General features: G+C 59.7%; 2 protein-coding genes across 2 annotated transcripts; one reads left to right on the top strand and one right to left on the bottom strand.

Annotated features, from left to right (window-relative positions):
- The first annotated feature begins 4,762 nt into the window (after positions 1-4,762).
- LOC122376848 lies at positions 4,763-10,926 on the top strand. Its single transcript, XM_043356818.1, has 2 exons — positions 4,763-4,980; positions 10,403-10,926. Exons 1-2 carry the CDS (start codon positions 4,799-4,801, stop codon positions 10,560-10,562), a joined length of 342 nt encoding a protein of 113 aa, XP_043212753.1. The 5' UTR covers positions 4,763-4,798; the 3' UTR covers positions 10,563-10,926.
- Positions 10,927-11,387: 461 nt separating this feature from the next.
- On the bottom strand, positions 11,388-23,358 carry LOC122376847 (MAP7 domain-containing protein 1-like; the record flags this gene model as incomplete). The annotated part of the gene is made up of 13 exons (XM_043356817.1): positions 11,388-11,410; positions 11,859-12,023; positions 12,582-12,715; positions 13,430-13,722; positions 13,942-14,119; positions 14,212-14,527; positions 15,396-16,016; positions 17,738-17,831; positions 19,372-19,482; positions 20,106-20,447; positions 22,324-22,819; positions 22,851-23,071; positions 23,122-23,358. Coding segments are annotated over 13 exons (3,231 nt in total), but the record flags the coding sequence as incomplete, so codon positions are not given.
- Positions 23,359-24,932: the final 1,574 nt, after the last annotated feature.

Below are 24,932 nucleotides of genomic sequence, written 5' to 3'. Positions count from 1 at the left end.
CGGACGGGCGCATCGCCGCTCACGCGGGACGTCGCCCACCGCCTAGGCCTGGCGGTGGACGCGGCTTGCCCTGCGTGCGGCGAGCCGGACGGCGCGGCCCCCTGCTGACCGACTGTCCGGCCTACGAGGCTGCGCGGCGCCGCCGCTGGGGACTCAACCCGAGCCTGGGGGACGTCCTCGGCGGACCGGCGCCGTTGGTGATTGAATTCATCCGGGCTGTCGGGCGGACCGACCCTCCGGTCGACCCGCCTGCGCCGTCGTCCCCCTAGGGGGCGACGGGTGAGGTGCAAAAGAAGAAGAAGAAGGTGGCAGACAGCCTCCTGTCCGGCCCCGCTCCCCTGCCCGGCTCCCCTCCCCGCTCCCATCTCACCAGTGGAACACCCGGAGTGGCAGACAGCGCCCTGTCCGGCCTTGCTGCGCAGACAGCCGACGGTGGAGCGCAGACAGCCGGTCAGCTGTCCGGCAGACAGCCGTCCGTCCCCGCCCGCCGAGCAGAGGACTGTGGCTGCAGAGAGTCGGTGCGCACCGCTCCAGCGCAGCGAGACGTCCATGGCGGCTCCGTCCAGCTCCAGACTCGACTGGCGGCCTGAGGAGGGGAGGGGAGTCAGAAGGGACAGGAAGGCCGCTCCGTCCAGCTCCAGACTCGAGTGACCGCCTGAGAAAGGGGGGGGGTCAGGGAGACAAGAGGGGCGGCTCCGTCCAGCTCCAGACTCGAGTGACCGCCTGAGGAGGGGGGAGTCAAAAAGGGCCTTTCCGTCCAGCAGTCCAGACTCCAGACTCGACGGGTGGCCTGAAGGGGGCGAAGGAGTCAGAGAGGCCTGAATAAGCGCGTCTGGGAGCGGGACGGAAAACGGGCGCTGCTGGGACAGAACAGTTGAGAAGCCTCAGCACTATATGCCAGCGCCAGTACAATAAGGAAGCTATGACCATTCTGGCCTCTTCAACAGGAGCATAGTAGCGGAGCACGGGTGTTCAAACTGTTGCTCCAAGACTAGGTACCGCATGACACTGCCATCCAGTCAAGCATGGCACCTTAAATGCATAGATTGTAAATATGGAATGTTTCAGAACAAATCAGGAATCCAAATAAGGATTACATCGGCCACTGACGTAATACATTGAGTACGACGTACATCACTATTTTTAGACGCGCCGCAACACTGAGGCGGAAACTTGTTCAACACCTTTAATGCCGCTAATGAAGCTATTGAAGCCGATGGAACATGCTCTGACGCGGGCACAGGCACGTGAGAGTCGTGTATCCAATCTGATACCCCCGGACACACGAAAGCCTCACATAGTAACCTGTTCAGAACACTGATTTACAAAGGGAAAAGTCACCGGCTTAGCGAAGAGCACACACGCCAACCAGCAGAGACCGCACGAAAGAGGAACGCCTGACTCTGTCTCTTGTGATCGGTAATCCCTGCTGATCCCCAATTATCTAATTGTAACCGGTCATTGCATTTTGCAAACACTATGTGCTTCCTGCTCGTCTTGCCAAAAATGAGGTGGGGCTATATGCCCGTAACGAAATGACGAATGTCTCTGAAACAAGCTGTTTAGACATGCCCTGTGCAGAGTGAGCATGTTTCCAACTTCCAAGTATCCCTGTCATGACGAGCAAGCCTCACTTCACGTGCCTTTCACGTGTCTACTGTTAACCACACTGTTTGGTCCACGACGTGTTTCCGCGCTCGTTAAACTTCACCAGCGAACTGGTGTCATCGGTATCACCCAGCTCTCCCATATCCTACAGCGAGGAGGAGAGCGTCCCGCAGCTACCCGCGACTAGTGTCACAAACATCGCCCAGTCTGTCTACACTGAGCCGGCATCGGTATGAAGCTCTACCACCAGCCGATTGATGTAACCCCAGCCCGTCGACGTCGATAGGCCAGACGCCATAGCTGCTGCCCATTGTAAAAGAAAGGGCGCTGACGCAAGGTGGACGCGGTTTACTTTGCCAGGTGCACCGGTAGTGACGAAAAACTCCCCATGTTCGCACAATCGCGCGGACCATCGGCGCCTCACAGGCGGGCCGCGTCCCAAACTCGAGCGTGCCTCGTTCGCCGGCTGTAAATATGTATACAGGTGCTTAGCATACGAGTGGATCGGGCTCGAAGAATGGTTATAGCCGGCTGGTTGATATTCAATCGCTGCTGGCAGGTGCGCCGTCAATGGTGAGTTATGTAACGGAAGGCCAGCCCCAGTCCGTGCCAGTGCCGAAGGAACGGCTGAAGAAGGCCGAGGTACCGGCAATAGGCGAGTGTAACACTGAAACAGTTTTCCCCGAGCGCGGTTCACCGAAACCATACGGGTTCCGATCCACCGAATTTACACTGGATATTACAGCTGCCGTTGAGAAAAGTGGAAAAGATGGCGAAAATGTGATATAATTTTGAGGGTGAGAGCTAAAAAACGGTCTTGAACTTCATCAGCCCACACAATACTGTCATCGAAACCCATTAGCTCTAAAACTTACGTCACATTTTTACTTTACACTCATATATATATATATATATATATATATATATATATATAATATATATATATATATTATATATATATATATATATATATATATATATATATATATATATATATATATATATAATATATTAGATATATATATATATATATATATATATATATATATATATATATATATATATATATATATATATATATATATATATATATATATATATATAATATATATATATATATATAATATATATATATATATATATATATATATATATATATATATATATATATATATATATATATATATATATATATATTATATATATATATATATGAGTGTAAAGTAAAAATGTGACGTAAGTTTTAGAGCTAATGGGTTTCGATGACAGTATTGTGTGGGCTGATGAAGTTCAAGACCGTTTTTTAGCTCTCACCCTCAAAATTATATCACATTTTCGCCATCTTTTCCACATTTTCTCAACGGCAGCTGTAATATCCAGTGTAAAATTCGGTGGATCGGAACCCGTATGGTTTCGGTGAACCGCGCTCGGGGAAAACTGTTTCAGTGTTACACTCGCCTATTGCCGGTACCTCGGCCTTCTTCAGCCGTTCCTTTCGGCACTGGCACGGACTGGGGCTGGCCTTCCGTTACATAACTCACCATTGACGGCGCACCTGCCAGCAGCGATTGAATATCAACCAGCCGGCTATAACCATTCTTCGAGCCCGATCCACTCGTATGCTAAGCACCTGTATACATATTTACAGCCGGCGAACGAGGCACGCTCGAGTTTGGGACGCGGCCCGCCTGTGAGGCGCCGATGGTCCGCGCGATTGTGCGAACATGGGGAGTTTTTCGTCACTACCGGTGCACCTGGCAAAGTAAACCGCGACCCGCGTCCACCTTGCGTCAGCGCCCTTTCTTTTACAATGGGCAGCAGCTATGGCGTCTGGCCTATCGACGTCGACGGGCTGGGGTTACATCAATCGGCTGGTGGTAGAGCTTCATACCGATGCCGGCTCAGTGTAGACAGACTGGGCGATGTTTGTGACACTAGTCGCGGGTAGCTGCGGGACGCTCTCCTCCTCGCTGTAGGATATGGGAGAGCTGGGTGATACCGATGACACCAGTTCGCTGGTGAAGTTTAACGAGCGCGGAAACACGTCGTGGACCAAACACGTGTGGTTAACAGTAGACACGTGAAAGGCACGTGAAGTGAGGCTTGCTCGTCATGACAGGGATACTTGGAAGTTGGAACACATGCTCACTCTGCACAGGGCATGTCTAAACAGCTTGTTTTCAGAGACATTCGTCATTTCGTTACGGGCATATAGCCCCACCTCATTTTTGGCAAGACGAGCAGGAAGCACATAGTGTTTGCAAAATGCAATGACCGGTTACAATTAGATAATTGGGGATCAGCAGGGATTACCGATCACAAGAGACAGAGTCAGGCGTTCCTCTTTCGTGCGGTCTCTGCTGGTTGGCGTGTGTGCTCTTCGCTAAGCCGGTGACTTTTCCCTTTGTAAATCAGTGTTCTGAACAGGTTACTATGTGAGGCTTTCGTGTGTCCGGGGGTATCAGATTGGATACACGACTCTCACGTGCCTGTGCCCGCGTCAGAGCATGTTCCATCGGCTTCAATAGCTTCATTAGCGGCATTAAAGGTGTTGAACAAGTTTCCGCCTCAGTGTTGCGGCGCGTCTAAAAATAGTGATGTACGTCGTACTCAATGTATTAACGTCAGTGGCCGATGTAATCCTTATTTGGATTCCTGATTTGTTCTGAAACATTCCATATTTACAATCTATGCATTTAAGGTGCCATGCTTGACTGGATGGCAGTGTCATGCGGTACCTAGTCTTGGAGCAACAGTTTGAACACCCGTGCTCCGCTACTATGCTCCTGTTGAAGAGGCCAGAATGGTCATAGCTTCCTTATTGTACTGGCGCTGGCATATAGTGCTGAGGCTTCTCAACTGTGTTCTGTCCCAGCAGCGCCCGTTTTCCGTCCCGCTCCCAGACGCGCTCTTATTCAGGCCTCTCTGACTCCTTCGCCCCCTTCAGGCCACCCGTCGAGTCTGGAGTCTGGACTGCTGGACGGAAAGGCCCTTTTTGACTCCCCCCTCCTCAGGCGGTCACTCGAGTCTGGAGCTGGACGGAGCCGCCCCTCTTGTCTCCCCTGACCCCCGCCCCCTTTCTCAGGCGGTCACTCGAGTCTGGAGCTGGACGGAGCGGCCTTCCTGTCCCTTCTGACTCCCCCTCCCCTCCTCAGGCCGCCAGTCGAGTCTGGAGCTGGACGGAGCCGCCATGGACGTCTCGCTGCGCTGGAGCGGTGCGCACCGACTCTCTGCAGCCACAGTCCTCTGCTCGGCGGGCGGGGACGGACGGCTGTCTGCCGGACAGCTGACCGGCTGTCTGCGCTCCACCGTCGGCTGTCTGCGCAGCAAGGCCGGACAGGGCGCTGTCTGCCACTTCCGGGTGTTCCACTGGTGAGATGGGAGCGGGGAGGGGAGCCGGGCAGGGGAGCGGGGCCGGACAGGAGGCTGTCTGCCACCTTCTTCTTCTTCTTTTGCACCTCACCCGTCGCCCCCCTAGGGGGACGACGGCGCAGGCGGGTCGACCGGAGGGTCGGTCCGCCCGACAGCCCGGATGAATTCAATCACCAACGGCGCCGGTCCGCCGAGGACGTCCCCCAGGCTCGGGTTGAGTCCCCAGCGGCGGCGCCGCGCAGCCTCGTAGGCCGGACAGTCGGTCAGCAGGTGGGCCGCGCCGTCCGGCTCGCCGCACGCAGGGCAAGCCGCGTCCACCGCCAGGCCTAGGCGGTGGGCGACGTCCCGCGTGAGCGGCGATGCGCCCGTCCGCAGCTGGGAGAGGGTACATGCCTCCCAGCGGGACAGGTCGTTGTGGCCCGGTGTGGGCGCCGGGTGGGGGTGGGACGCTCTTGTTCTCGCGTCGACCATCGTCCCCACCCGGCGCCCGATCGCGCTTCTGGCGCTGGCGAAGTCGATCTGGACGTCCGGCTGCTCCGCAGCGGCCGCTTCGCCGGCCAGCTGGTCGGCGTGTTCGTTTCCGTCCAGGCCAGCATGCCCCGGCACCCACTGGAAGGTGACGGTGGTGCCACGCTCGCTGAGGGTGTGTAGGCACTCCCAGATGTCGGCGGCCAGGGCGGTCACCTGGCCGGCCGGTCCCCTCTGGAGCTGCTGCAGGCCGGACTTGGAGTCGGTTAAAAGGCGGACTGCGCGGACGGACTCCCGGTCTTCTTCAGGTAGAGAGGTTATCACAGCCAGTGCTTCCCTGATGGCGGTAAGCTCGGCACGCAGGCTGCTGCACACTGCGCCGGCCGGGGCCCTGATACGTTCCTCACGGCCAAGGCAGTGGAGCTGGATCAGCGCGCCCGCGCCGCCACATGTCGTCCCCTCTCTCGCCGACCCGTCCGACCAGATGGTGACGTCTGCGGGCGGCAGGAGCTCTATGGCCCGGAGCGCCGCCTCTCTGCGCTTGTCGGGGGGGTCTGTGCGACGCGTGGGCGCGGGCAGGTCCACCACAAAGTGGGCGGGGGTCCTCTCCACTGTCCAGGGCGGCCGGCACTGGTACAACGCCAGTGGTTCAGTCGGCAGCTGCTTTAGCCCGGCTTCGTCGGCGATCCACCGGCCCACCCGCCTGAGACACGGCTTCTTGGTGAGCACCGCGTCCTCGTCGGGCGGCTTCGGTGGCGGCCTCCGCGCCGCCTCTGCCTGCGTGCAGTCTCTCCGCCAGGCCAGGTGGGCTCGGTACTCCAGCCGGGGCCGCACCTCCTTCTCCAGGAGGGTCCTGGCAGGATCGAGTGCGGGGAGTCTGGCGAGGCGCTGGCACTCCTGTCCGGCCAGCTGCTTCGCGCGCAACGACAGTGGCGGGAGGTCGGCTTCGGCGAGCAGGGCGTCCGTGCGAGTCAGACGGATGCAGCCGGTGATGAGGCGAGCACACTTGTTCTGTTCGGCCTCCAGTCGCTCCCTGACGGACGGCGCTGCATGTGTGCCAACTACGGCGGCGCCGTAGTCAAACAGCGCTCGCACGTAGCCGATGTAGGCGGTCCGGAGAGTGCGACGGTGGCTGCCCCATGTCTTTCCTGCCATCGCCTGCAGACATCGTCGTCGTCGGGCCATCTTCGCCTTCAGATCGGAGACGTGTTCAGCAAAGGTCAGCTGCGGATCGAACTTGATGCCGAGGAAGGTCGGGTGTTCGGTGGCGGTGATCTCCTGTCCGTGGAGCTTCAGATTTGGCCGGACTCTTCCTCTCTGTTGTTTGGGGTCGAGCGAGAAGAGGGTGCTCGTGCACTTGGAGACGCTGGGCGTCACCTTCCACCGCGTCAGCCAAGCGCCGATGCTGTCCAGACACGGCTGGAGGTGGGCGTCGCACTCTTCCGGCGTGCGGGCGTCGGCCAGTAGCGCCACGTCGTCCGCGAACAGGGATCGCGACACGCCCTCCGGTAGGCCCTCGTCGATGTCATTGACGTAGATGAGCCATAGGAGGGGTGCCAAGACACTACCTTGCGGGAGGCCCTCCTTGAAGACACGCGAGTCCGACTGGGCAGCTCCCCATCGGACTCTAGCACGGCGGTCGGAGAGCAGGGCCTTGATCCAGCGGATCACACAGCCGGGGATGCCCAGTCGCGCCATCTTGCAGAAGAGGGCTGCCCTCCAGACCCGGTCATAGGCGCGGGCGAAGTCCAGGAGGACAAGCACGGCCCTGTGTGGTGGCTTCTGCTCGAAGGCGTCGAAGGTCTGCTGGGTAATCCGTCCGATCTGGTCCATCGTGGAGTGGCCGCGTCTGAAGCCCGCCTGGTTTCGGTTTAGTTTCCCGCTGGTTTCGAGCCAGTGCTGCAGCCTCCCCTGCACCAGCCGCTCCGCCAGCTTACTGGTGCTGCTCAGTAGGCTGATGGGGCGATAGGAGGACAGTTCCGACGGCGGCTTTCCCTTCTTCGGGATCGCCACTATCTCCGCTACCTTCCAGGAGGCAGGCACGTCGGCAGCGGACCACGTCCTGTTCAGGAGGTCCAGGAAGTGGCGCTTGCCGAGTGGGCTCAGCTGCTTCAGCAGGTCGTTGGCCACCTTGTCTGGCCCTGGGCTCTTGCCAGCTTTAATCTTGGTCAGCGCTGTTTCCAGTTCAGCCATGGAGAAGGGGCTGCACATGCCGGCTCGTGATCCGCCGCAGCTGCATCCCCTCACCGCGGCGCGCGCCTCCAGCTTGATAGGTCGGTCAGCCGTCTTGCCCGACGGGATGCGCGACACCGCGGCATAGGCCTGGCAGAGCGCGTTGGCCTTCTCCTTGTCTGTGGTCGCTGGCCGGGCAGGGGCGGGATGACCAGGCAGGGTCGGGCGTTGCAGGGGTTCGGCGGGCTTGGCCGGTGGCTTCCGGCCGTCCAGGGCGCGTATTAGGCCCCACATATCCTGGTTTGGTCCCAGTTCGGCGATCTTGTCCCTCAGGAAAGCAGTCTTCTCGTCCCTGATCACCCGTTCGGCTTCTCTCCTCGCTTCTCCGTAGGCGCGGATGTCCTCTGCAGTGCGGTCCTGGGCGGTGGCTCTCCTCCTGGCCGCGTCCCTGGCCTGGACTGCTGCGTCACAGGCTGAGTTCCAGAAGGGAGCTCTAGTCTTCCCGCCGTTCCCGTACGGGATCGCCTGCTTCGCTGCCCTGAGGATGGTCGAGGAGAAGCGTCGGTCCAGCTGCGTGACGGTGAGAGGTTCTGCCTGGGTAGCCCACCTTAGTGCCAGCTGGTCGTAGGCGCGTCGGAACTCCTCCCAGTTTGCCTTCCTGTAGGCTGGTCGGCCTCTGCCTCTTCTGACAGGTTTCGGTGGTGCGGTGGGGATGGTGATGGTGATCGGGAGGTGGTCGGACCCGATTCCTACGCTCGTCGTCCATGTTGCGTCGCTCGCCAGTTCACCAGACACCAGCGTCACGTCTGGGGCGGAGGATCCTCCTGTGGCAGGGTTCATCCTTGTCGCAGAGCCGTCGTTCAGGATCGTGAGCGACGTGTCGCAGCTCCACTCCTCGACGATTCTCCCGAGCGGGTCCTCCGGCTGGTGAGGGTCCCATGTTACGGCGTGCGCGTTCAGGTCCCCGCCCACGATTGTGTAGGGCACCAGGGGCAGACCGTCTGGCTGGAAGGACTGCGCCTGGGTGCCCTGTCCAGGAGCCCACCTCGCCGGCGGGACATAGACGTTCCAGACCGTAATCGCAGGCACGCCATGAGGGTGAATTTTGGTCGCCGCCACGTAGCTGAGCTGGTCCTCTTCCCGTGGTGTGTAGGCTGCCGGGTCGCGGGTGTAGGGCAGGTCCTCACGGACGAGGGTGATTACCCCGCCCTTGCCCCTTTGCCCCCCTCCGGTTCGACGTGGCGCACTCCTGCTGGGTGGCGCCGCTACTGGGCCTGGCGCGGGGGGCTGGGCCCTCTGGGTGCATCCACGCTTAGCTCTGCAGCCGGCGCACCACGTGTGGGGCGCGCGTCGATCCCGGCGCTTACAAGTCCAGCCGGCCGGTGGCGGCGGTGGCGACGGCGGCGGCGACGGCGGCGTTGGTGACGGAAGCGGCGGCGGTGCTTGGAAGTTCGGGGTGTCTCTTCTGGCCGCCACATTGTATCCCGGGAAGCGAGGGTCGTCGTCCTGTTGCATTAACTTGGTCTCTTGTAGTAGGACAACTTGAGGCTTGCTATCTGCCAGGCGTTTGTTGAGCTCAGTGAGGCGGGCGGCGAGGCCATTGCAGTTCAGCTGCAGTATCTTCAGTTCGCTCTGCTCGCCGCGGTTTTCGGACGCCTGCGTCCGCGGGTGTGTGGCTATGCGAGACTCGTCGCTCCTCATCGGTGGTGGAGACGGCTGACGTTCTTCGCTCCTCGCCGGTGTCGGTGGCGGCAGTGGTGAGTCACTCATCGCCAGTGGCGGTGGCGGCTGTGGGTCGTCCCTCCTCACCGGTGTCCGTGGCGGTTGCTGGGCATTCGTCGTCGGTGGTGGCGACGGTGGTGACTGAGTAGGTGTGGCCGAGGTCCGCGGTCTCGGGGGCGCGGGGGGCATCGCCGCGCATCCAGGGCAGGTCCAGGGACCCCGCTCCCTAGCGAGGCGGCTGATGTCGGCTCGTGTCAGGCCGGCGCAGCGGTGGTGATGCCATCGTTCACACGCGCGGCAACTCACCGACGTGTGGCCGACTCCTTTGCCGCACACTCCGCAGGGGTAGCGGGGCCCGGGGTTTTCTTCTATGTCGCCGGCCCGGAGAATCAGCGAGGCGAGGTGGGCCAGCCCGCGCCCCGCGACCGAAAACCCGCGGCCCCCCCTGGTCCGGTGTCCGGTCGTAGGTTGCCTTCTTCCTCCAGGCGATGTCCGGGCTGTAGGTGGGTGTCGGCGTACTTCGCTCTGTACTCCTGGTAGTCCAGTCGTCCAGAGGCACCACCCCCACTGTCTGCCACCTCCGGGTGTTCCATTGGTGAGGGGGAGCTGGGCCGAACAGGGGAGCGGGGCCGAACAGGGGGCTGTCTGCCACCTCCGGGTGTTCCACTGGTGAGAAGGGAGAGGGATCGGACAGGGGGCTGTCTGCCACCTCCGGGTATTTCATTGGTTAGATGATTACTCAATCCATCTTGAGCCCAGGGTGCTCCGCAGAACAGCCAGTAACGGGGAAGGGTTGAGGATGGGCATGTGAATGGCGGCTTAAATTGATGGACAGACAACGGAGTTGGTTGTCGTCTGCCTTCTGAGGCTTTTCTCGTCATCGTAGAAGCATCATAGATCTCGATGGCGTTTTTTGCATTTTTTTTTTGTCTGTTTGCCACTTTGAGCACTTGTTTCAGATCCACGATTATTGTTTTTATTCATTGTCGTGCGTGGTAACCCCTAACCTCCCCTTATGCACCCTGTGACCTTCTGCTAATATGGACCCTCTCGCCCCTAGCGTGGAGGACGGCGCGGCGGTGGCGGAGGCGTCGCTCTCGGTCCGCGGGCCGCTCTGCGTCGTGACGCCCGTGCCCGTGACGGCAGTGGGTGACGGCGTGACGCGCCGCGTGGCCGTCACGGCGCTGGCCATGGACGCCGCTCGGGAGAAGCGCGACTGACGACGGCCGGCGCCGAGCGGGTGGGAGTTCGGTGGGATCGCGAACTGATGAGACCGCATAATGCGGCGAACCAGAGCGCATATGCTGTGTTTGAGGCGCCGGGAATTGGCCGATGTAAGGCTGGTTGTCGAGACCAATGAATTTGGTTGAGACCAATGAATATGGTCGGTGATTTATTAGCTGTCGACTGCGTTTCTGAACGTGCCCAGATGTCTCTAGTGCGTGTTTGGAGTTGAGCTGTTACGGAATTGGTCGTGTGAAATGTTGGTATTTTTATACCTCTTTATTGCGTAGATGCTTGTGTGCGATGGACGTCACCTTATCAATCGAAGATCAGGGAATAAAACAGAGTTTGGACAATCAATCCCGTCGTTTATTCAGCCAATCGTCTCTTACATGTTATCAAACTCTCGACAATAATCATTGTTACATCGTCAATCACTACATAAAATAATCTCAAACTGCTATCAGCGCGTGATCAAATAAAACCGGGCGGGTGACTCGGGGGAGCACGGTTACTTGGTAGATATCCGGGCGCCGCGGCCCGTCCGCGACGGCTCCACCCGGGCGCGGCGCACGCGCAGCTGAGCGGGCGCCCGGTGACCCCTGCTCTATACACGTCACTCGGCGCATCACCGAGCCGAGAAAACCGACTGGTCACTACACTATAACAACGGACATCGCTCGCAGTAAAACTAGGCACTTCAGCGGCCGCGGCGGGCGCACTCCAGAGCAGAGACATGTGCACACAGGTATCTGCCACTTATTGCGTCCAGTTGTGACGTATTTAAACACACGCTAGCGACAGGCGGCGCAGGCACGCAGCTACACTTTACTGAACTTGAGGCCTGCGAACGAGAGGGGCGGGGAGCGTTAGTCAGTGTATGACGATCTAAGACACCATCTACGTAAAACTGCTTCTGTAAGATGTAAAACCACACTCAGGTAATTCACCGGAAAAAGTCCAGTCATGCAATCTTCTCTGACCCTGATGGTGGACATTCGTTTAAACGGCACTCATTTACAATATGACTGCTTCATTTGTTTCTGTAGCTTCTTCGTCATAAACGAATCTTCTTATTCTCACCATAAATTTATCCCATCATACAGGACAAGCTTCGCTCACCAAACCACGTCACATTTCACTTCCCCTTTACCGTCCCACCTACCCTTCTTCTTCCGTTTCTCCCTCTATCTCCAGTCGCTCCTTCCCTCTCCCCATCCACTCACCCTCGTCATTTGAGTAGCAGTCGTGACAGTGCAGTGTCCCCTCCCTCCCTCTCTCCATCCACTCACCCTCGTCATTTGAGTAGCAGTCGTGACAGTGCAGCTTGTTGTTCCGCACCCGCACGTCGGCGCCCATCGAGCCGTTACCCAGCTGCACGTTACAGACACAGCACTTGAAGCAGTTGATGTGGTAGAAGAGGCGCAGACTCTCGATAATCATGGCGGCGCCCCGACCTGACGGGAAGAGCGGCGGTGTCAGACGGAGAGAGCAGGAGAGAGGGAGCCGTCTGTGACGGGGCGGCGCGAACCGGACAGGGGCGCCTCAGGGGGGACAGTCAGCCGGCGGCTCACATCCGTCAACATACCACCGCAATGGCTAATGTTGGTGTAGCTGATGTACCATCCCTTCACGACACGTTAATTACTTCATAACAATGTCTCCCCAATCCTCATGCATCTTTCATAATTAACGACTCGATTAAGGGAAATGCAGTTTCATGACACAATGCCCGTGTTTACCAACACTCCCTTTCCCAGATAATCAATGCGTCATTACCGCTTCCATGGAGGGCAATTTCGCTCAGATTTCCTCCTACGAAGCACTTTCCTCTCCAGCAATCGCACCGAGCTCAAATATTACATAAACCGACATGGACAAACCCATATCTCCATGAATTACACATATAACCCAAGCATGTATGTTCCAGTGACACCAAGCTAAGCAGTATCTCTCCAATGGCGTCATACCGGCTAACAAACTGGGTCCCCAGTGCCGCCCCAGTGTGTACGTACCGAGCTCCTCGCCGCAGTGGGAGCACTTTTTCCGGCCACTAACGCTGAGCACGCGGTCCTCGGGGCTCTGGGCCGGCTCCGGCTGCGGTGACCGCATGTCAGGACTGTGGTACACCTGTGTGCCGTAGTTTGGCCTGCAATACAGTACAGCGCACCGGTTACAGCGCTGAATGGGGGGTGGTGGCAGTGCAGTGGGTATGAGAGATAATCGTATTGAACCAGAGCTGGTCCGTGATAGACCAATACGACTAGATGCTATAGCCTGCATACAGCGTGAGCATAGAAATTCTGCGCTTGGTGAGATATTAAATCACCTTTCAGTCATAGCCGCAAACAGAGTACGTTCCAGGGAAATGTCATAACTTCACAGCGCTCACTCTAAATAGGTTAGGTTAGGCTAGGTTAGGTTGGAATGTCATGCATAACAACAGTAGCTACATGATTCCACCCAGAACAGCCAGCAGAGAGTCAGAGACAGAGCCGCCCTGTGGGCTCCCCGGCCTGAGGTCTGCGGTGAGACCGGCCAGCCCTGTAGGGTCCCCTGAGGTGGGCAGTGAGACCGGCCAGCCCTGTAGGGTCCCCTGAGGTGGGCAGTGAGAGACTGCCCCACCCTGTGAGCTCCCCTGAGGTCGGCAGTTAGACCGGTCCGCCCTGTAGGTAGGGTCCCCTGGGGTCGGCAGTGAGACCGCCCCGCCCTGTAGGGTCCCCTGAGGTGGGCAGTGAGACCGGTCCGCCCTGTAGGGTTCCCTGATGTCGGCAGTAAGACGGCCCCGCCCTGTGGGCTCCCCTGAGGTGGGCAGTGAGACCCTGTGAGCTCGCCGGCCTGCGGTCGGCCGCCCGCCGCTCACCGGACCGTGCTGATGTCCTGGTAGTTGTTGCTATTGAGTTGCGCCGGCGTGTTCTCGTAGATGGGCTGCTGGGTGTAGTAGGCGGGGTACTGCTGCGGCACTGGGTGCTGGTGGTGCTGCGCTGGGTGCTGCGCCAGGTGCTGCGCGGGGTGCTGCGCCGGGTGCTGAGCGGGGTGCTGAGCCGGGTGCTGGACTGGCGCCGGCGCCCGCGGTGCCTGGTAGGGCGCCGGTGGATGGTGCTTCTGCCGGGAGGAGCGCTCTTGCTGCTCACTGATCCTCCGCTGCTCAGCCTCCTGGGGAAGATTGAATGAACTTAGCCTCATGGCTCATACAGTATCCAACAACGACCAATACAGGACCAGAACGTGCGGTCAGCTCGCCGATTTCTCGTAAAATCCGACCCCGGCGGCCGGCCTAATTCAATATACCCTGGATCCCGGCCCCCCTCAGCAGCCGCCGGCCGGTTCTCACCTGGATCCCGGCCCTCTCAGCGGCCGCCGGCCGATTCTCACCTGGATCAGCCAGTGCTGGTCGGTGTTGCGCGGCGCGTCGGCCCGTTTGCGCAGCATCCACTCCTGCCGCAGGTTGGAGCGCGGCGCCGCCGACAGCGCGTGCAGCGTGGTGCGGGTCATCTGGCCGGGACCGCCGTCCGTGGGTGAGGGGCTCGGCTGCGGGTGCTGGGACCGCGCGCTGGATGGCCGCGGCGCCCGCACCTCCTGCTCGACTCGCTGCGGCTTGGCCGGCGCCGGGGCGGGGCCGGGGCGGGGGCCGGCGCCGGGGCGCCATGGGCCGGGTGTCCGCCGGGCCGGGCCGGCCGGCGCGCGGTCGGCGCCGGCGCCGGCTCCGTGTCGTACAGCCGGCCGTGGCTGCGGCTCTGCTGCAGCGGGCCGCCGCCGGCCGGCGCCTGCAGGTCGCCGTGACTGCGGGACGGCACCAGCGCGCTCGGACCGGGCGCCTCGTGCAGCAGGTTGGGGTTGGAGCGCGCCTGGTGCCGACTGGCCAGCAGGTCGGACTGAGCGCCCGGGCCGCCGCCCGGCGGACACTCCTGGGTGCGCTGCCACTGCTGGTCTGAGGCCTGGCGGCGCGCCAGTCGGGACTCTGCGGCAGACGGACAGACGGCACCGTCAGTAGACGGACAGACGGCAGCGTCAGTAGACGGACAGACGGCACCGTCAGTAGACGGACAGACGGCACCGTCAGCAGACGGACAGACGGCACCGTCAGTAGACGGACAGACGGCACCGTCAGCAGACGGACAGACGGCACCGTCAGCAGACGGACAGACGGCACCGTCAGTAGACGGACAGACGGCACCGTCAGCAGACGGACAGACGGCAGCGTCAGTAGACGGACAGACGGCACCGTCAGTAGACGGACAGACGGCACCGTCAGCAGACGGACAGACGGCAGCGTCAGCAGACGGACACGTCCCGCGGCAGACCGTGAGACAGCTCGTGTCCGAGCACAGACAGAGGCCTACTCGTGGATAACGTATCAACAAGGGATTACTAACTGCTCACCCGCATCAGCAGAGAACAATCACCCTCAGTCAAGCGGCCTAGGACTTCACTTTACAACCTTGAATGAGACGATACACACACTTGAGTACGTTACTATCAACGAATTAAATACAGCACGGATGCGATACGATAGCACATATGACTAACACCACCCCTTTAAAGTCACGCTATCAGTGGCACAAGTGCACCTCCAAGTCCGGAGGTGTCATAAGTACCGACTATCGGTCACACCTGACCATGGCGAGGTCACCCGCCCAATCCCATCCCAACCCGCCCTGCCCTGCCCTATCTGCCATTTCGCGGTATCACATCTACTAGTCACTTCCAACCCCATCCCACCCACCCCCGCCCTGCCCCGCCATATCGACTCACTCGCGGTATCTCCTCTGCCCGCCAGTGGTTAGCCCTCAGTCCCCCCGCCCGCACTATTAGCGTTACCCACTCACGGTATCTCATCTGTTGGCTGTGCCTCCAGTTCTCCTCCTTCTCCAGGCTCTCCATTATCTCGCGCTCCTGACGGTCCACCTCCTCCTCGGAGAGGCGCTCCTTGCGGCGGCGCCACTCGCGCTCCTGGTCGGACAGCGACTCCTGCGCCCACCGCTCCTGAGCCGGAGCAGGAGCCGGAGCGCTCCGCCGCCGCCACTCCTGCTCCCGCTCCTCCTGGGCGCGCCGCTCCTGCTGCAGCCGCTCCTGCTCCTTCTGCAGACGCTCCTGCTCCTGCTGCCGCTCCTGTTCCTGTTTCTGCCGCTGCTGCTCGGCCAGTCGCTCATGCTCCTGCTGCTGCCGCTGTCGCTCCTGCTCCTGGAGCCGCTCCTGCTCCTGCTGCAGCTCCAGGGCGCGGCGCTCCTGCGCGCGCTGCTCCTTCTCCTGCTGAGCGCGGCGGCGGAACTCCTCTGCACGGGTCTCAGCCTCCTCCTCGGCCTGGCGCAGCGACTCCTGGCGCGCCTGCTCGCGCCGGCGCGCCGTCTCCTGCGCCTGCCGGCGGCGCTCCTGCTCCTGCTGGGCGGCGCGCTCCTGGCGCAGCAGCGACTCCATGTCGGGCGGCCGGGCCACCGTCGGCACCGGCTCTGTGGGCGAGGGGAGTGGGTGTCAGATGGAATCAGGTGATCCAAGATGGGGACGGCTTGTCAGAACCGAAGAGGACAAAGCTCGCAGAAGGGCAAAAATGGATTGAAACGGGAAGATAATATTTATTTGCGCAAAGACCACATAAATAAACTAAAATTGCAGTGCTTTCACCACACGATTGGGCATAATAATAAAGGTCTAAATAATGAGGTAATACTTCCTTGGAGGATTGCTTATTAAATCACAATGCAGCCATTGGCGGAGCTAATTATATACAATTACTGCATCCGAATGGCGAGAAGTGGCTGACGTCACTGATTGAGTGGTCACTTGCTAGGTAGTCGGAGAACAAGATTGAATGTAATACCTCTCGGCGATTAACATAAACGAGAGGCACCTGTCCTGCACGGTCGGTGAATCGGCGGCTGTTGGCAGATCCACTGGCCAATGAACTCGAACGCTGTGTGGTTTGTTGGTCGCCACGAGGCAGTTTAACCCTCGCCCGTATTGGTGTTTTTCCAGCCGCGAACGTATAAGGGGGGGGGGGGTCCGTTGGACCCCCCCCTTGCCGTTTCGCCCCTGATCGAGCTAGAGCTTCGCGGAAAAAACGAGCGTGTTGCCCGTGACGAGAGGAAGCCGATGATACCTAATTTTAAGGTCCTAGGTCATTGGTTGACCTTGCAGGTCAGGTCAATGATCCAAAAGTCGGAAAATCGGGACCTGTTAGAACGTCGTAAAGTGTGGCTGCTATGGGGTTTTTTCGGGGCGCTGATCATGAATATCATGTTAGTTTTGATCACAGATGATGTCTTTATGCATTTAGTCCAGGTCGGGTCAGGTCAGGTCAGGTCAACCAGTAGTGGTCCTGCCGGGTATTTGTAGTAGGTGTCAACCGCCTCTGACAGCCTCGTAACATGCTACGAAGGCACCAAGACTACTTCGTAAATGTTCATATGGTTGCTAAATTCGAATTCAGCTCCAAAAACTGGCCAAGAAACATGTGAAACTCGAAAAAGTGAACCGAGGTCACCAAAGGTCAATGACCTGACCTGACCTTCAGGTGACCTTGACATCCACCCTAATGCATGGGGGCAACATCATATCACATGTAAGAACGCTTGAAACCACGAAAAGACTGCAAACGCGCGGCTAATGCGAGCCGACATACGCCGAATCGCGATTCCGGCCAAACATGGTCTCGAAAAGTAGGTCACAGGTCAAAGGTCATTGGGGTCAGGGTCATTAAATTTTCAGGGTAGGTGTAAAATTGATTAACGCGAGGGTACTGAAAGTTTCGTCGCGATCGGCCGCTTTTTACGCGAGTTATTCGCGAAACACCATGGGGGGGGGGGTCCGTTCGACCCCCTCCCCTATACGGGCGAGGGTTAAAACAGGGTACCAAGCGAGCGACTGGCTTGGCATAGGCTCGACGTGAGCTACTGATATTGTAAGCCCACCTCCTACAGCTAACACTGGTACAGAGGGTGGAAAAACCAGCGCTGCGCAGCTGCTACCTACAACCAGTGGCGTGTAACCGATTCAATCCGACCACTGGTGGATGCATCCACAGCACTCACTGGTGTGTACCAATGACATCACGCCAGCGCGGCGGCGTACTACGGGTTAAAGCCCGATAGCGTGTGTAGGGAACGCCTGTGGCCCGACCAAGCCCCTGTCTACAGCTGCGCCGTGTAACACGGGGTCGCGCGCTGCTACCCACCTTGTTCGGCGCTGCCCTGGATGCCAAGGAAGTCGGAGCGGCGGCGGTACAGGTCCTTCTTCACGGAGCTCGTCGACTTGACCGGTCGAATCTCCTGAAACAGAACCGGGCTGAGTGAGAAAAGGGTCCAACAAACATCACATACACATCGTACGCGCGATGGCGACCCGTACCACTGCTCACCGATCTGTAGTTACAACTCAGTTCAGCTACCGACATCGTGTAGCTCCCGATCACTGGCCAACAAACCCCGCTCCACAGCGCACCAGTCACGCCGGGCACACACTCAGCCAGCCTCGCCCGGCGGCGGACCGGTCGGACCCGAGGAGGGGACGGGGTGCCTGCTGACCGGGACATGAAGCCGCACAGTGGCTGCCAGTCCGCTGACAGCAGTCATGTAATCTGGTTACTGACAAGGCCGCCGCTGACATGGCGTGTGTCGATCGAGCCGTGGTATGTCGACGGCCGTCCATCCGTCCATCAGTTTCCCTCTTTGTGACCGCTAATGTCACTATCAAACACAATGACAGCTCTTCGTGAGAAAACGCAGACCGATAGCGTGCCAGTTAGGCTAAAAAGACTGAAGCGTCAAGGAACGTCAGGCATTTGACCGCAGAATTCCATCCCGTGTCGATGTTGAACAGTTTCCGCACGGCAAAAACAAAGAGCTGCTATGGACAGCTTCATATGGCCCCCGAGTCCGGGTCATCACTTTAACCGCACTATGATGGGTAACAATGCCAGGGAGGAGCCTTTCCTCGCGCAGGACAATGGGCACTCAGCCCCCGGCCGCACCTGCGTATGTCGCGCGGAGCAGGCACGGTATGACACGGTAAAGCTGCGGTACAGCGGGAGTGCCGACCGAAGGGTCACTGCACCGCAGTCGGGACGTGCCCTCTCACCGTACACTATAACGGAACCACACACACCAAAACGTTAGTTCGGGGTTCCGAGGAAATACTGCCCGTCGGCGCGCCGAGTGACCGACCTACGCACGGTAAGAGAGTGGAGTGGGCCTACGCAGCTCACGGGAAGTAGTCCCCTGCCCAAAAAACAAGTGGCGAATGACAGCTCTTGTATAACCCGTGGTCAGTCACACCGTCTCGCCACATTTCTAACGGATCGCCAGCCTCCGCGGTACATCGACTCTCAGTGGGAGCCGATGTAGCGTGAAGCTGGTCTACGCTGACCGCTGCAACTCCCCTCCCTGGGGACATGTCGCCACTGCACTGTCTGCCACCTCCTCACCCTCCGCCGCCCCCAGCCGGGCGCGCACGTAAACCGTCCCTCCCAGCTGAGCGCCCGTCCCTCTCACACTGCCACCCAGCCGAGCGCACACGTAAACCGCCCCTCCCCAGCTGAGCGCACATCCTTCCCCACCACCTCCAGTCGAGCACACACGTAAACCGCCCCTCCCCAGCTGAGCGCTGTCCCTCCCCCACTGCCACCCAGCCGAGCACACACGTTAACCACCCCTCCGTTGCTCGCCGGGTCGCCCTGACTCCCTAGCCAAGCGGTCCGCTGTGTACGCTGTATGTACCAGCGCACCGCGAACGTACCACGGGCTTCCTCTCACAGCCCCCAGCCGAGCGCTCAGGTACCCCTGCTCCATTTCCAGCCTCGCGCTGACGTACCACGGGCTCGTCGTCGTCCTCTGGTGGCGGCGGCGGAGGCTTCTCACTGGGCGGGGCCGCCGCGGACGGCTGCAGCGGAAAGTCGAGCACCACCGGCACATCAGCGACCATCTGTCAACAGAGGGATACTCGTTAGTCATCGCTCGGCGACGGATGAAGGGAGGCGAGGCTGGGCGCACTTACCGGTGATATACGCGCCCTGTGCCCGCCATTAAACGAGCCAGATTTACGGGAGAATTATGGGGTGCCACACAGAAAGCTTCATACCTACTAATTTATCAACGGTTGTCGTAAATAACCAGCAAGGACGTGAAGTACACAGTTCGCATGATTCATGTACATCTACTAGCTTTGATTTAGGTGACACGTGCGCAGTCAACCGGGGTTAACTACTGCCAAAAATACGATCTATGCTACGCCTTGCAGCACCTCAGCATTCACGCAAAGTGACTAATTAATGCGTTCGCTGCTCACGCATAAAGATCAAGCTGTTCATCTAGCTGAAAGAGCCGACAGCTTGCGACGAATCGGTGATTGAGTCACTGCAGTTGCCACACTTGCTAACTCAAGACTCAAGAGAGATATTTTCTTCACTGAATTAACTGCTAACAGACTGTCCCCCCCCCGACTCCCACCTGGGGGTGACGTCATTACTGACACCCACCCCCGCTTAACCAGGACCACTCTGGACCCGTTAGCTCACCCGGGGGATCGCTCTGGACCTGCTAGCTCACCTGGGACCGCTCGCTCTCCTCCAGTTGACGGAGGATCTGGGCCTCCATCTCGTCCACGGCTGTCGCCGGATCCTCCCACGACGGAACCGCCGACTCCTGCTCCTTCGCCGGAGGGGCCTCCTGGGCCGGCTCCTCCTCAGCCGCCGGGCCCGGAGCCGGAGCCGGGGCCGGAGCCGGAGCTGGCTCAGACATGGCGCTGCGTGTGGCCGGAGCCGGAGCCGCCACCGGAGCGGGCGCCGCCGCGGGAGCCGAGTAGGGCGCCGGAGCGGAGCCCACGGCGGCCACGGGCGCCCAGCCGGCCGGTTTGCTCGCACTGGTCTCGGGGCCGGCGGCGGGCGCAGCCTGCAGGAGGCACGGGTCACGTGAGAGGCGGAGCGCCGCCGGCCGCCGGCGTAAATAAACAGCCCCACCTGCACGGCAACTCCCCCCCCCCCCCCGGCTGATGACGAGCCGAGCGCCGCTGCTGATAAATGACCAACAGACGGCATCGGCGAGTGAACCACCAGCCGGTAACTCTGCACTCAATCAATTACCGTAAACAGAACGGACATCACAAACGTACAAACGCAAGGCAAGGCTTCATATTCAATACTGCAATAAAAATGGACCTGTCTGCTTCATTTGATGAAGTCACATTCCAGGTGTAGGTAACACATTAAACCAATAATGAACGTTACGCGGAATCGCAATCCTGCAACACCATTTCAGCGTCACGACATTCGCCATATGATCACGCCTGTTGATATCGTTCAGGGTTAGTAAGTACATGCGTGATTAGTAGGAGCGTTGGATTAGTGTTAATCATTCAGGGGATTAGTGCATGCCACCAGCTACGCTACTGCGCGCCATCCTAAGCCCCAGCCCACGATCGCCATTCACTTTGGCAGGGAACAGCGATTCGTTAGTCGAAGGCCATGTCCCTAATCCCAATTAGCGCGTGCAAGCTGTACTCGTATCTGTTCAGCCAGCAGCCTCCGGCCGGGCGGGCGGCTCATCTGACACCAGTTAGTGCACTGCAGCGCTCTGCCCATCGGCGCTAGTTAGACCGCCAATAAACAGAGACGACCGACCGGGCCGTTATCTGTCGCCGGCGGAGGGCATACCTCGGACGGAGTGACGTCATCGTGACGTCACATAGCGCTGCGGCGGGGCGGGGCCGGAGGGACCAGCCAGTGAGCCGGTACGCGGGGTCTCGCGGGGGTGAACCATGTCACTCACTGCTGTCGTGGACGACTTACGGTCCCGAGTAGGTGAGGTGCCCTCGACTGTACCGGCACGTGATCGACCCCACCCGGCAGACAGGAGACCCGAGCACCCAGCCGCGCCGCTGTCCTACTGACTGCCTGACGGTACTATCACTGCCTCTGCACAGATGCTATCACACCCCGCGCAGGCTGCAACCGTCCTATCATAATCGTGTCTACCAGAACCGTCTTTATCGGAGTTCTGTCAAAGCTGCCATCCCGACAGCATCCTTATCCGCGGCGCGAGGCGTGTTGGACGCTGTTTTCGGCGGCGCATCGGCTGCAGCACGACTCTCAGATAAAACATCGCCAGAAATCCTACCGATACCACTCCCCCCGCGGCCCGCGCGTGACGGGATTGAGCACGATCTCACACCGACCGGGGGGGGGAAGTGGGGTGGGGTGTCAGGGCGCTAATAAGACAACCTAATTAGCCACAAATGGGCTACCCGTGCGGCACGCCCGTGAAGATTACGCGGCACGCAATGTCTCCATCGGCATCCGAAAAGCGGGGTTTGGATGTCACAAAATGACCGGGAGGCAGATAAAAATAGAAAAATAACATAAACGCCGCTTTGATTGTGTGATAACAGTGCTGTGGGGTTGCAAAACGAGACGATGATTATGAAATTATTGAGGATTGCAATAATGCATTGGCTGAAGGTTGCTAAAAATGAGCATCTCTTTTGCACTTTTCATATCTGATTGGCTGAAGACCTACACTCTACAGCAATTATGTAATTACATCCGACCTGCGCACGGTGTTGAGTGTGGAACTCGCGGCCCCTCCACCACCTGGTCGAACAGCCGGTACATGTTGGCTGTGTGGACGGGCCGACGGACGGTGGCGCGCTCCATCACCTCCTCCACCTCGGCGGCCGCCGGGCGGCTCTCTCGGTTAGTACGGGCGGCATGCTGTGAGTGCGCAGCGGGGGCGGGGCGGGGGCGGGGGCGGCCGGCACGCTGCTCCTCACCAAAGGCACGGGCGCCGCGCGCGCCGGCTCGGCCGCCGGGCTCGCACTGTGCCCGTTGGTCAGCGGCGCCGGGGTCGGCTCCCAGGACTCCGGCTCGGGCTCCAGCTCGGGCTCCGGACTGGCGGCCGGGGCCGGCTCCGGCTCGGCGGGCCGCTCCACGGCGGCGGCCGGCGGCACGGCCGACACCACCTTGGGCGGCTGTCGGGCGGCCGTCTCCAGGGAGCGGGTCTCCGTCTCGGCGCCCTCCGGCCGCCGGTCAGCGTCCAGAGAGCGGCGCGCGTCCAGCGAGGCGTGTCGCCAGTGGCCGCCCTCCGGCTCGCTGGGCCGCTCCAGCGAGCTGCGCGGCCGCTCGGCCGGCTCGGCAGCCTGCTCTGAGGCCATCCGCTCGAACCGCGAGCGCAGGTCCGAGGCGCTCTTCTGACGCGGGATCTCGACCGGGCCGCGCCGGTCGGCCGTGGCCTCGCGACTGTTCTCCAGTGTTGAACATGGCCAGCTTCTGTCGGAACTGGTCGCCCTTGCCGCCCTGCGGCCGCCAGCGCGCCTCGTCGCCGCCGGCGCCGCTCACTGTCTCCAGAGAGGCGATCCGGTGGCGCAGGCCGTCACTCAGATCCATCGACTTGCGCTGCTGGCGGCGCTGCGCGAGCGGCGAGCGCTCCTCGCTGCCGCTGCGCTGCTCGAACATCGAGCGACGCTTCAGCACGTCCACCTTGGCCTTCTTCTCTCGCAGCACCACCGACGGGCGTCCCGTCTTCACGGGCCAGCAGCCGGCGCGGCCGGTGTGTACGAGGCCGGGCGCACCTCGGACTTCTCCATGGGTGAAGCGGCGCGCGGACTGGGCTCGCGGCGCCGAGACGAGTCGACGGGCGACAGGGACGGCGAGGGCGTCTCGGGCGGCGGCAGGCGGGCCGTGGCCGCCGTCTTCTCGGCGAACTTCATGTAGCCCTGGATGGCCGACTCGTAGGTGAACTCTTCAGTGCCGCTGTCGTGGCCGTTCGGTTCGCCCGAGGTGGGCGAAGCAGCGCACTTGTCCGGCTCCTGTGGTGGCCAGACCGGACGGGGTCGGTTAGTCGGGGCGGGACGCGGCGCCGTCCCAGGGCGCGGTCACACAGGCACGAGACTACGCAAAATGGCAGCAAAACACACCGACCAAAACTCCACAAAAAGGGCTCAAAGTGGCTACACAAAAAGTTGCTACGATATACTCTAGTCCTGTTGAAGTTTTAGAGGGTTAGTGAAAAACATTAGTAACGCCACCATGAGAACAGAACATCATGAAGACCAACAATCCGACGTGGCTCTTAGCCGCTCGGTCACACACATACAGACATTCATGGTGACTGGAGGAATTCACACCACGACACAGCCCAACACAGCTCCCACCCCGTTCGGCGTTCGCACACTCAAAACGATCTCGTCACTCCACTTAAACTCCATCCACTCAACTCAGTCACACTCACTCCCACTCCTCTCAGTTCCGCCACACTGCTGAGGCCCTCGAATGCCAGACACGTTCTGCGAGCCTCTAGGGTGGCGCTGGGGCCAGTCCCGGCCCCGTGGCGAACAAAAACCCGACCCGACCGCGCCCTCCCCACCTGTCGCCGGCGCCCGCTCGGTGCTCGGTGTTCTGCCCGTGTTCTGTGTGTTCTGACTGACAGCCTGAGGGGACTGTCAGCCGGCGGCGGCCCGGCAGCACCTCCCAGCACCCCAGTGATTGGCTGACCTCTAACCGAGGCGTGCCCGCGCGTGAAGATCAGGTGCTGCGGTGGGTTCCGAGGGATACAGAGAGCCAATCGTACACAGCCCAGAGAGTTCTGTTTATGAGGTGAAGGGAGGAAAATATAGTGAGGACACGATAGACGTAACGTAATGCAGCTGAGTAGAATTTTTCGAAAACAGACATGCATGTAAGTTCCTTTACGCATGATGAGCGTATAAAGCTCAGAATTTCCCTGGCGATGTGTCCAGCATGGGTCTAATTCCGCGGCGAGCGTGGCCACCTGGTACCGCCTGCCGTCGGCAGCAGAGGGCCGGCCACTTCACCGCCGGAACACACCGCGTGTCACGATCGGCCGGCAAAGTAAAAACGGGCGGCTTAGCGCCGGCTTACAAACCAGTGGGGCTCCTCGGCACGCTTCTGCCGATCGACCGGCGTGTTCTACAGCGTCCGACAGCAGTTCGGAGGACAAATGTCGCCTCGGAATGGTAATCCCCACGTAACCAGCACGCTTCGAGGTGGCGTATGGCGCGAAATGGAGAAAAAAGAGCCCAAATGACGGAGGGGATAAACGTCGAGGATGACCACTTCTGTGAAACGGTGCTCAATCGGCCCAGTAAAAATGTCACCAAACGTAGTTTAGCTAAAGGAAATAACGTAACACAAATTGCCCGACCCAGAACTTCCGCAAATTCAAGAGACTCACAAAGGACTATGTTGGTTGACAGGCACTATTCAGAAGAACCGTAAACGTGAATTTAATTAGCAGCTAAGCGATAAACAGCAATAGCCACTAAAAGTGGCGGCTGCGGTAAATCCAGTTTTTCCACAATGACATTTGGTTAAGTGGGCTCATCGACTCGACAGATACGAGCGTGACAGTGGCTGGGAGACG

Source organism: Amphibalanus amphitrite, unplaced genomic scaffold (genome assembly GCF_019059575.1).
Source record: "Amphibalanus amphitrite isolate SeventyFive unplaced genomic scaffold, NRLGWU_Aamphi_draft 002348F_arrow, whole genome shotgun sequence".
NCBI classification, from domain to species: domain Eukaryota; kingdom Metazoa; phylum Arthropoda; class Thecostraca; order Balanomorpha; family Balanidae; genus Amphibalanus; species Amphibalanus amphitrite.
The sequence above is the reverse complement of the archived record's forward strand: the minus strand, read 5'-3'. Positions and strand labels throughout refer to the sequence as shown.

Bases quoted from the DNA above. Each gene is read 5' to 3' on its own strand.
- LOC122376848 (XM_043356818.1), top strand. From the start codon at position 4,799: ATGGACGTCTCGCTGCGCTGGAGCGGTGCGCACCGACTCTCTGCAGCC. The intron at 4,981-10,402 runs GTGAGATGGGAG...TCTCGCCCCTAG, and splicing joins CACTTCCGGGTGTTCCACTG to CGTGGAGGACGGCGCGGCGG.